The sequence below is a fragment of the Rhinolophus sinicus genome, linkage group LG01 (assembly GCF_036562045.2).
Source record: "Rhinolophus sinicus isolate RSC01 linkage group LG01, ASM3656204v1, whole genome shotgun sequence".
In the NCBI taxonomy this organism is placed as follows: Eukaryota; Metazoa; Chordata; class Mammalia; order Chiroptera; family Rhinolophidae; genus Rhinolophus; species Rhinolophus sinicus.
Window position 1 is genome coordinate 176,772,239 of NC_133751.1, and position 12,828 is coordinate 176,785,066.

A 12,828-nucleotide genomic window follows, 5' to 3' on the forward strand; every position below is an offset into this window, starting at 1 on the left:
TGATACGATCCCAGTGTATTTTAATCAGTGCAGAGAAACTCAAATTTACACATAAACAATAAGTATATTTTGGGAAGAGGTGGTAGAATTATGGAGGACTTCCTTCTTCTATGTTATGTTTGAAGTTTTTATAAGGGACAAGTTGTTTGTAATCAGAACAAAACTTGTAAAACACATAGGAGTATAAAACGTCTAGTCTTTTTTCTATGTATTTGTACATAGGTATATACACACATACACATATTTTTTACATAACTGGAATCTTACTGTGAATATAAATTTGTTCTTTGTATGTTTATGTATATACCAATGTTTTACTACTCTATCATTTAGAATATTTCAAAAAAATTTTAACATATAGATAGTTTCTGTGAGCATCTTTGTACAAAGTATCTGCCTGTGGAGATTGACAAAGTCAAAAAATAATGTACTTCCTAAGTGTCTTGGTAAATATTTCCAAATTCTTAAAAAAAAATTATATCAATTTCTAGTGTTAAGACTGGTCAACTCACTGAACTCTGATACTGAACACATTGTTAGGGTTGTCAGTTTTGGGTTTTGTTTATTAATCTCTATGTCTTTGTAGGATGTGTGCCATGTAAATTCAGGTGGCGTTGATAATGGTGATTAGGGAGGAAGGATAGTATTGATGGGATTCTGTTGTGACACTCAATATTCTAAAAATAATGTGGAGAATAGATAAGACTTCATTTATGTATTTTTATTTTTAGGCAATTCTGTCTTGAGCTAAATGGACTTGCTGTCAAACTTCAGGTATTTTCTTTGAGTTATTTGAAAGTTCTGTTTTTTCCCCGTTTTTGTAACTTAATGTGCTTACAAAGACTTATCCAAAATTCCTAATTATTTTAGAATTTTACATGTAAATGTAATACCCCAAATGATAAACTTTTCAATTATTATTTTACATATTAAGAAATGTAACTGTTTTTAACAGAGTGAATGCCATCCAGATACATGTACTCAGATGACAGCAACTGAACAATGGATTTTTCTTTGTGCAGCTCATAAAACTCCAAAAGAGGTGAGAATTTATAAAATAGAATGACTAATAAAATTATCACAACCTAAACTCTCCAAGACAGTGGTAGACCAATTTTTAGAGGTTTTAGTTCACTATTTATTTTGCCATTTGGTTAAGAGTTCTTTTCTGAAAGGTTATTGCCACAATGCTATATTAGGATATCGTTTTTTTATTTTTTTATTGGGGAACAGTGTGTTTCTCCAGGGCCCATCAGCTCCAAGTCGTTGTCCTTCAATCTAGATGTAGAGGGCGCAGGTCAACTCCAAGTCCAGTCGCTGTTTTCAGTCTTAGTTGCAAGGGATGCAACCCATCATCCCATGCGGGAATTAAACTGGCAACCTTTGTTGTTAAGAGCTCGCGCTCTAACCAACTGAGCCATCCGGCTGCCCCGCTATTTTAGGATTTCTTATGATTAGTATCATTTTTCATAATTGGGCAATAGCATGGGCTAGAACTCACTTTATGATTTACTGGCTATCACAGGATAAGATCTGTCACATCGTGCTGATATCTAATATGTAATGGATGAGATATACCTGTTTAGATTTTTTGGTTCAGTCACAATTTCTTTTGATAGGAACAATTGTTTGTGATTACTAGTAGATGCTTAGTCTATTAAATAGAAATGTTACTTCTGAGTTTTTTAACTTTGTAGTCAGTATTTTTTCCTCTACATTTCATTAATATTTCTTGCTATTAATTTGAAACCCACCATAATGATTTTCCTCTTCATATTTGGTCCTACACTGAAAAAGTTATTTGTGTTGTTTTCTCCTCAGTTATTGTCAAGGTGAGAGTATAGGAAGTAGAAATTATCTATAGAATTTTTTTATTTTAAATAATTCCTTCATATGATATCCTAATACATACTCAGTTTTCCTTAGTTATCTCAAAAATGTCCTTTACAGCTGGTTCGTGTAAAGTATGGGTTGGTTTTCTTTTGATCTGCATTCCTTTTTTCCTCTATAGTAAATATTTTTTACTCAACACTGATTTGATGGAAAATAATGGGGTTAGGCCAGTTATAGACCTTCACATGATCGTTATATTAACAGACCTGCAAGGCTTGAAGACAGGTGACTCTTTAGTTGCAAAATCGATATCTGGTGGTTTTTTTGTTTGAAACAGGTAAATTCTCCAAAATGAGGAATATCTGGTACCTGTCTAAGTAGATACTACTTATTTGGAGGACTGATTTAATTCAGTGTTATTTTTTTGTGTTAATGCATTGAAGCAATATTAAGATTATGTACCATTCTGCATCTAGGAAAATTCACATAGCAGTTTCATTGATACACCACTGAAATTGGCTACATAGTATAGTGAATGATGTGATAATTGCAATTAAGAAACTGAATCAGGAAGGCTAGTTTCATTTTGGCAAATAGTAAAGATGTACTGTGCAGTTTGTGATGTATTGTAAGATTTATATATACTGTCATTGTCACATCCACTTTTTTCTTAAATGATATCATCAGCATTAGATACTGTAAGTCTTAAAATTGCGACCTTCTTTCTGAAGATCAGCTCCTTTGAATTGTCCATGTATCAAGGGAGGATGATAGTAGAATTTCCAAGTGGTAGCTACATGGAATGGATTATTGTAAACATACAAACAAAAGAAAATCCTGAAAGGACACTTATTGAACTCTTTTGAAATAATTGCACACAGTCAGGAAATAATAACGGACAGATTAGTAGCTAAAAAAGTTGCTCTTATGAATTAAAAGCACTGGGCATATTCTGAAGTGGAACAGGCAAGGTACTCAGCACCAGTGATGCTTTACTCAATGCACTTGAAAATTAAAGGCATTGCAGCAAATAGAGTTAATTATACAAATAGTGATTGTAACTGACCAAGGTTATAACTTGTTATTATCAGCTAGCCCTTTCAGTCTCATGTGGATTGTGATCACTTGCAATAGCATTATGAATATGTATTTAGGAAAATATAATTTATAAAAGTTTGTGAGCACATTATTTACAAGTTTTGTAACCTCTATTTTACCAACTTTTTGCTGTTACAAATGATGCAGAATAGTATTAGTTCACTGAGAATTGGAGGGAGGTGGAGGGAAGCAGCTAAAACAAGCAAAACTCTTTCCCAACTCCACCCTCGACTCCCCAATTCAGAAATCGATTAAAGTCTAAAGTTAATGCTGTCTGATACAGTAGCCATGAACAACATGTGGCTACGGAGCACTTAATGTAGATATCCAAAATGAGATGTCTTCTAAGTTTTAAATACATGCCGATTTCAAAGACTTAGTACAAAAAGGACAATATAAAATACTCATTAAGAGATAACTGGATATCTACATGCAAAAGAATGAAGTTATATCCCTACCTCACACCATATACAAAAATTGGATCAAAATGGATCAAAAATCTAAATGTAACCTCTAAAATTATAAAACTCTAGGGAAAAAATATAAGTATAAATATTCATGACCTTGAACTAGGCAATGAGTTCTGAGATGTGACACCAAGAGCACAAACAGTGGAAGGAAATATAGGTAATTCAGATTTCATCAAAATTAAAAATGTTTTGAGTGTCAGAGGACACTGACAAGAAAGTGTAAAGACAACCCATAGAATGGGAGAAAATATTTTTGTAAATCATATCTGTGATAAGGTTCTAGTATCCAGAATACATAAAGAACTTTAATAACTCAACAATTAAAAGACAGTTCAAGTTAAAAATGAGCAAAAGATTTGAATAGACTTTTCTTTAAAGAAGATATACAAATGGCCAGTAAGTACATGAAACGATGCTCAACATCATTAGTCATTAGTTAAATGCATATCAAACCCACAACGAGAACAGATAAACAAAATGTGCCCTATACATACAATGGAATATTTTCAGCCATAAAAGGGAATGGAGTTCTGATACATGCTACAACATGGATGAACCTTGAAGATATGCTGAGTGAAATAAGCCCTACGCAAAAGGACAGCTATTGTGTGATTCTGCTTATATGAAATATCTTGAAAGGGCAAATTCATAGAGACAGAAAGTAGATTAGAGGTTGACGGGCTGGGGGATAGGTGGTGTGGGATTTTAATGCTTGATAATATATATAGTTTCTGTTCAGGATGATGAAAAACTTTTGGTTTGGAAATAGATAGTGGTGTTGGTTGCATAGCAGTGAATGTAATTAATGCCACCAAATTGTACATTTTAAAATGGTTAAAATGACAAATTTTATGTTGTATATATTTCACCACAGTTTTTTTTAATGGAAAGAAAAGGCACATCCACAATGGCATATACTTCACTCACTAAAATGACTAAAATATAAAAACCAGATAATAACAAGTGTTGGCCATGATGTGGAGAAAACGGAATCCCTCATACATTGCTGATGGGATTGTAAAATACTGTGACCACTTTGGAAAACAGTTTAGAAGTTCCTCAAAATGATAAGCATAGAGTTACCACATCACTTAATGATTCTACCCCTAGATATCTCTCTCTCTCTCTCTCTCTCTCTCTCTCTCTCTCTCTATATATATATATATATATATATATACACACACCCATAAGAAATGAAAACATAAGTTCACACAAAACTTTTACACGATGCTCACAGTTACTAGGTTGGTGCAAAAGTAATTGCAGTTTAAAAGGTTAAAAATTGGAAAAACCACAATTAATTTTGTACCAACCTAGTAATACATTATTCATGGCAGCCCTAAATGGAAACAACCAAATTTCCATCAACTGATGAGTAGTAAAGAAATAAAATGTAGTATATGTATGCAATGGAATATTATTCAATATAGAAAAAGAATGAAGTCGGTAGAGGGAGAAACATTTTGTAGCATTTTTGTGTATATGAAAAACATTAAAATAAAAAACTTTTTGAATTAAAAAAAGTAATGAAGTACTGATTTATGCTACACTATATATAAGCGTGAAAAACATGCTAAGTGACAGAAGACCACATATTATTCCATTTTTAGAACTATCCAGAATAGGCAAATCCATAGAAGACAGAAAGTAGATTAGTTGTTACATAGGATTAGGAGGAGGAAAGACTATAAAGACTGCTAATTGGTACTGGGTTTCTTTTGGGGGTTGTTGCGACCTGCACAACACAAGCCGTGGGAAGGCGAGGGAGGCGGCGAGGGTTAAACTATCATAAAGAGACAGAGACTCAAATACAGTTAAATCACAGAGGACCGAGGGACTCGCAGCCTCAAGGGACTGGAGCCCCGAATCGGGTCGTCGTGGGTATTTATTGATTTCTTACAATAAGCATCACAAGATTAAAGGCAGGGTCCGAAATTCTCACACCACACCATAAAAATTCTTCCAATTCCCAGATATCTGTCCCAAAGCAACCGATGCTCATTGTCCCCAGGCGACTAAGGTGGGTGTGTTCAACCCCCTGGGGGAGCAAGTCTCACAAGGTAAAACCATCCCATGAGCTAAGCAGGAAGAGCGATATCTTATCACTCTAACAAGTCCTTTGCATAGCAGAGTGCAGGACAACTGGGGCATGCATCAGCAGCTTCCCATAATGGTGAGGAGGAGGGGTATGGCTACCTCCTGACTTTTATTATGTTAACTCATGGGGGTCCCCATGGGGTCCCGTCTGGCTTAAGTCGTTCCTCCCATGAGGAATCATTACTCGTCTTTGACTGCAGACCCAGCTTACAAGGACCAAATAGAGAGACTTAGGATAAATGAACTCAACCCCAAAGAGGGACAGTCCCGTAAAGTTTTCTTTCTCTAAGGAAAGATTGGAGGGGACAAACGTCTAGGCTGCTGTGTGACCACATGGGGTGATGAAAGTGTTCTGGAATATAGTTATGATGGTTGCACAGTTTTGTGAATATACCAAAAACTACTGAATTGTGCACTTTAAAACAGAAATTTTATGGTATGTGAAGTGTATCTTAAAATACCCCCCCCAAAAAAATACCCCCCCAAAGCTCAATTTTTATATCAATCATGTTGAAATGATAATTTTGGCTGTATAGAGTTAAATAAAATACATTATTAAAATTAATTTCACCTGTTTCTTTTTTACCTTTTTAATGGTGCTACTAGAAAATTTAAAATTAAGTGTATGGCTTGCATTATATTTCCATTGGACAATGCTGATTTAAAGGTTGTAAAACTGTCCCACGGTACATGCAAATGACTAGTATGAGAAACACAGTGACTTGGGATATTTGTTTTTGACCAAATCACCTGTAATCATATATATGGAGAAAGATAATTTTTTCAGTAAATACCGCTCATGGTACTGTTTTAGATGAGTCCACTAACCAGAAATTCCTATGGATGTATAGTTAGAAAAATACCTTTTTTGTTTGTTTAGATAATCTGTATTTGCCATGGCACTATATCTAAACCATATATAGTAGTTATTAGTTTACATTTCTAAATATTATACCAGTTTCAATCTTAACCCTTGAAAAATATTCTAACTACTGCGTACAATTAGAATCATTGTTGTTCTTTTCTGTAGTTCATTTTTTTCCTTCAAGTAGATTCCCTGGTTCATTTTCAATCCTACTTTTCTTTGATGCTTTTCCCTGCCCGTCCTTAGAAAAACTGAGTGAGAAGAATTACTTTGCAGTTTTAGTTTTCCTTTAATAGGTTTGCTGATTTGCTATGAGACAATAGGTTTCATCATTTCTGACAAACGGGCTAGTATAAGACAGGTTTATTAAACTATAAAGAATAAATTTCATGTTAAATTTTAAAGGAGGTTCAAGGAGAAAATTCTTTAGAGAGCTGCTAGAGTGGTGCCAGGCACATAATAAGGGATGCTTTCTAGGATCATAGAAGGCAGTGATCTCTGGAGGTATTTTTGAAGAGAAGGAGGCTTCAGGGCCTCTTGGAATGGTATGAATCCGTGGACCAGGAATCAGTATATTCCTTGTAGAAACATGTTTTTGCGTCTTTCTTCCCAACTACGATGATCTAGAGTAATCATTGACCATCAGTTAATAGTAGTCCCCGCTGCTGTGTGTCATTCATTCTTCAGGGCTCTCCCCATGCTTTAGAGTTGGGATATTTATACGCTTGCTTGCTTGAATCTCTCTGATCTTTTCTAAGCTGAGTGCATGTTTTGCAAGATTCCTTATCCTTGCCTACAGATTTTTAAGATCTGGGAAAAAGCCTGTACATACTCTGCAAACTGACCAGCCTCAGTTTCCTCATTTGTAAAATCAGAGGGTTAGATTAAATAGTCAAGTGTTCTTCCCAGCTCTAACTGCTGTTTTCTTCTAGGTACATACATTGTTGAGAGTGAGAAATTAGGAGACTGATTCATGTGTCTTCTAGAGGCCTGATATTATAGTTCATGGGGATAATAAAACCTTATTTATTGCTGTAGCACTGAATTTTACAATCATTCTAATATTGTAAGGCATTTTTTTTCCTTAGAATATGCTCAGGTTTTTGGAATAAGACACTTACGTAATAAATATACCTAATTTAAGATGTAGAGCTCTTTGTTGATGCATATTTACATTTTTTCTTTTACAGTGTCCTGCTATAGACTATACTAGACACACACTTGATGGTGCTGCATGTCTTCTGAATAGCAATAAATATTTTCCCAGCAGGTAAACAAAACTTTTAAACATGGTATTAAACTTTTTGGATTTAATTTAAAAGATTGATGTTTTTAAAACTAAAACTAGGTTGCTGGTTAATGCATTGTATTCTTTAAACTTTTTTTTTTTTTTTCAGCTGTTGTGTATTTGACTTGTTCAAAATAATTCAAGTTTTGAAATTAGGGTTGTGGTTAAACTAAAGGCAGCAGGACTTGGCTCCCAAAGTTCACAGGCCAGTTAGTCAGGGTTAGTCCTTACTGCTGTGCATCAGTCTCCAGGACTCTCTCTTTGATGCTTTAGAGTTGGGATATTTACACACTTGCTTGCTTGAATCCGTGATGGAGTCAGCCTCCGCATACCATGCCTAAAGCACAGGCTTTCCTTAGTTGGACTGCTTGGTTTTGAAAGATCCTTGCCTACAGGTTTTTAAGGTCTGGGAAAAAACCTGTGCATACTATAATATGTTATTGCTGAGGTGTATGACTGGCATTTTATATTCAATTAAAATATTTCTTACCAGATGGATAGAATTCAAGATTCCCCCCACCCCCAAATATCATTAATTCCAAAGAGCTCATATAAAATATGTATAAGCTCATGTAAAAATATTGGTTTTTGCCTCAGTGTCTTATATACATTTTTTTAAAAAAAGAATATCAGAAATATGCAGGCAATTTTTATTTCTCCAAAATGAATTGAGTTCTATAGAATAAACTAATTCCTTTCAATAGTTTTAATTACATTAAATTTTAACAAAGTTTCAAAACTATAATACTGAATTTCTTAGGCATTGTGGTTATGCAGAAAGAGCACTGGCCCAGGAGTGAAGAATAGGGGTTCTGCTGCTCTTGCAACTTCCTCGCACTTTGATCTTGGACTGGTCATTTACCTAGGTGTCAGTTTCCACACTTATGAATTGAGGAGATTGGAATATATTGTTCCTAAGACCTGTCCAGCTCTATGAATCTATGATTTCTTTTCTGTTTCTAGGGTTAGCATAAAGGAATCATCTGTAGCAAAACTAGGATCAGTATGCCGTAGGATTTACAGAATATTTTCACATGCTTATTTTCATCACCGGCAGATATTTGATGAATATGAAGTAAGTGAATTTTACTAATTATCCTGATGTATTCTTACCAGAATGACAATAATAAATATTGATATTATGTCTAGCTTTTTTGGTTTGGGATAGTAAATTAAAATAACATTTTTTCTTCCTCTCTACAGAATGAAACATTTTTGTGTCATCGGTTTACTAAATTTGTGGTGAAATATAATTTGATGTCCAAGGATAACCTGATTGTACCCATTTTAGAAGAGGAAGTTCAGAATTCAGTTTCTGGTGAAAGTGAAGCATGAAGGGAATCATATAGAAAAAATGTACTGATCACATAATTAACATTAATTATGTACTGTATATATATATATCATTTTAGACACATCAATCATGTATCCATATTGTAGCCTCTTTGTTTAGTATAGGTAGGTTTTTGTATGCTGAGTGTTGCTTTTTAAAATGGGAAATACTTTTTAAGTTATTCATGAGCTATATATTCACTGGTGTGGCACTCATGGTTTTTACATAAGATTAGTATTATCTGTTTATAATGCCTGTTAATAAAAGAATTTACAGTTTGGTAAAATTGCTGCTAAACAATCATTGGTTCACAATCCTCATCAAATAAACCCATCTATAAAATGATGAGTAAACTTGAGGTTTCCCACAAGCCATTTACTAAAGAAATAGTAATGTTTTCCTTTGGTTTTACCCCTGAGTTTAGATATTCTAGAAAATTCTGTAGTACATAGTTTAGTTTTAACTTTTCAAAAATGAGATAAATGTGTTTTAAAATTCTGTTTATAGTTTTTGATATACACATATGATTATGTGTATATCCAAATATAAATCAAATGAAGCATTAGTAATACGTAAGTAATCTTAATGCTACATAAAGTATATTCTAGACCTGCATACTTGGAAAGGATTTATGTTTCAGTGGACTGTTACATACAAGATGATGATAATGATGAAATGTGTAAATGATGTTCCCACTGGAAACCTGCCCTGTCCTTCCCTTTCCCTCCTTTCCCTTAACTCCCTCCCCAAACACATTAGCTTAGAAGCTTTTCACCAGACTTGGATTTAGTGGTGACTTACACCTATTTGTATTGTATTAATTGCTTACAGATTATACCTCATATTAGCAATTACACTACAGGAAAAATGTATTGGCCTAGGCTCTTGCTTATCCTTGTTTTGCAAAATTATTCTAACTACTTGGAAACTAGTCTTTAAAATAGTTTGACTTTGTCTGTTAGTAATATTAATCTTTTCATCTAACCATCAAGGCAGCATTTAAATAGAGTTGAAAAATATTGTAGTATTTATTTTATGACCCCTCCCCACAATGTTAATGTTTGAATTATATGCACATGTGAGGTTTTTTGCAATAATTTACAGGTTCCAGGGTGTTGATGAATGGTCATACATTTTTTTGGACTTAGTAATAATTCAATGTCTTAAGAAGGATTCAACTGCAGATTTACAGTCTTATAATTTATTGAATGCAATTTTAAACAAAGCACTGAGGTCTTTTTGCTAAACTGGTTGTAATTAGGCAGTAAGGTAGGGTAAAAAAATTGTACAGTAGTGAAGAAAATACATCAATTAATATCTTGAAGGGAGTTAAACATGGGGAACTTTTTCATTTAAAAATTGTTCTTTTGAAATGAAGGTGAAAATATATTCATCTTGATTTGTTTTTTTCAAATTTGAGGAAATATTTTATACTGTATTATGAGACAAGTATGTACAGCAAAAATGTGGGAAATAGTAGCATACAGAGAGTGTGTATATATACTTAACGCCTTTCCAAGCCTGCCAGTATATTTGATTTTGGAACAGTGCTGTCCGAACAGCCAGTCATTACTTTGCCCCAATCCACAGCTATCTTTTAAGAAATGTTACGGTCCTAGTGAAAGGAATGTTGACTTTAAAATTATGTATTTATATTAATGTCACTATAAACCAATGGGAGTATTAATTTTTATGCAAACTTGCTAAATATTGAGAGGCTAAACTACTAAGTTAATAAATTATGTGTAGCAATGTAGCTGTTCTTTCTAGATGGTATCTCAATGGATTTCTGTTGCAGTGGCTGGGACTGGCAATCTGGTGAAGTATTTCGAAACACATTTTGAATGATATGGCTTGGTGTTAACAGGGAAATAAAATATGGTTTTTTTCTTACTCATTCCATCTTACTTGTACTGTGTTTGGAATTGATCATAAAAAACCCCAAAGGAAACATTAGTTTGTAGTCTTGCTTTTACATTTGTATTGACATCTCCTTTATACTCATTGCATGTGAAGTGGACTCACTATACTAGGTAAGAGGGAAATGAAACAGTTACTGTTTTTCCTTAATACTGTTTACAGAATTTTGAAAATATACATGTATTTACCTAAGTGATACTGAAAAAATTAAGGACTCTGTCAAACTACTAATTTATAAAGTGTTCTAAGAAGAGGGGAATAGAAAACTCACAGTTCTGTGTAATAAGGAAGTTAGGCTCCACTTCTTTTTCTTTTTTTTTTGGCTCCACTTATTGTTTGGATTATCCAATATAGATCCTAAAGTTAAAATTTTCTTTCAACAACGTTAGTTTGATCGTATCATACAGTAAACTCACTCTTTTTCTCCTATTGTATCTGGGGAAGTAACTAATTTAAATTATGTTCCCGTAAGTATCATAGTTCTTTTGTGTCTGTGCCTTTTCTTTTCTCTGACTTGAGGTCAAATTTGCATTTCTAGAATAGTTTCTCAGTTTAATTCTTTTTTTTTTTTAACTTGATTTAAGTGTGTTTTTCTAGGACCCATCAGCTCCAAATCAAGTAGTGGTTTCAATCTAGTTGTAGAGGGCACAGCTCACAGTGACCCATGTGGGGATCAAACTGGCACCCTTGGTAAGAGCACCATGCTCTAACCAACTGAGCTAACTGGCCATCCCAGCTAACCGGCCATCCCCAGTTTAATTCTTAATGAATTAGCACTTTTTAATATCAGAATAACATTAAAAATCCATAATTACATTGTTAGCAGGACTGTTTATGGTTTAAACACATTTACTAATTAATGTCAAATTTATTGTAATAGAACTGATAATTTGTCGCCTATGTATTTTGCTCTACTCTCTGTATGATGACATCTGTTTGCCTGAAGGCTTCCTATAATTTGCACAGTTACATACTTTATTTTTTGAATACTTCTTGGATATGGTAAAGGTTCGTTGGTGTAGTTCTTCCATGCCATGCAAATGTTTTAGTAAAAGTAGTTGACTTTCATTTCTTGAATGCAGCTAATTGTTAACTAAGCAGACACTGCAGATGTGTTGGTACAACTCGTTTAGCAGTTTATTTAAGATGGTCAAACGTGAATGTGTTTTCTGAAAAACTATACATTATTAGTGTAAGGCACACTATGAAACCAGATGACTACCAGGTGAATCCACAGAAGGGTTATGTTATTCAACTAAAATGTTCAGTTAGGAGCCTCACTCTTAAGATTTAGGGATGCATATTTTATAGGGTATTTTATGTGGGCTGGGAACCTAATTAATTAAGTAAAAAAAAACATAAAATTTTTATAATAACCTAAATTTCCAAAAGATGACATCCTGAACTTACATCCATGAAGGTATTAATAGTATGTCAATTGTCTGATTGATTCCAGGATTAATTATAGCATCAACATTAAAAATTAGTAAGATAATTATTTATTTTTAAATGAAATCAGCATTTTATCCTGATTTGATTTCTGCTGTAAACCTTGGTAAAGCAGTTTATATTTCCATAAATAGCGTGTTTACCACTTTGTTTTGGGTGGACCTCATGAGAGCCATCTGTATCTTTTATAACAATTAAAAATCTTTACTTAAAAATTGTAACTTGTTACAGATTATAGGATTTTCTGCTTTTTTGTGACAATGTCAAAGGAACATTCTTATAATATATGATTCTTTTATGTAAAAGAATTTTCTACGTCTACATTTGCTGATTTTTACCCCCCTTCTACCCCTCCCCCCCCAGTTCAAGCTGTTGTTTCTCAGTCTAGTTGTGTAGGACACAGCTCCTTGGCCCATGCTGGTATGGCCTTGAGTTCCCCCCGGCTGAGGCAGTCGGTTGCTGGTCGTCAGTCAGC

General features: G+C 33.8%; 1 protein-coding gene across 2 annotated transcripts in view; it reads left to right on the forward strand.

Annotated features, from left to right (window-relative positions):
* Positions 1-10,881, forward strand: part of MOB4 (MOB family member 4, phocein) — a 35,055-nt gene extending 24,174 nt beyond the window's left edge. For both annotated transcript variants that reach the window (XM_074339679.1, XM_074339675.1), the window contains 5 exons: positions 732-774; positions 956-1,042; positions 7,554-7,633; positions 8,615-8,726; positions 8,855-10,881. In XM_074339679.1, coding sequence (XP_074195780.1) covers positions 732-774; positions 956-1,042; positions 7,554-7,633; positions 8,615-8,726; positions 8,855-8,986 — 454 coding nt within the window. In that variant the 3' untranslated portion in view covers positions 8,987-10,881. The remainder of the gene's footprint in view (positions 1-731; positions 775-955; positions 1,043-7,553; positions 7,634-8,614; positions 8,727-8,854) is intronic.
* Positions 10,882-12,828: the final 1,947 nt, after the last annotated feature.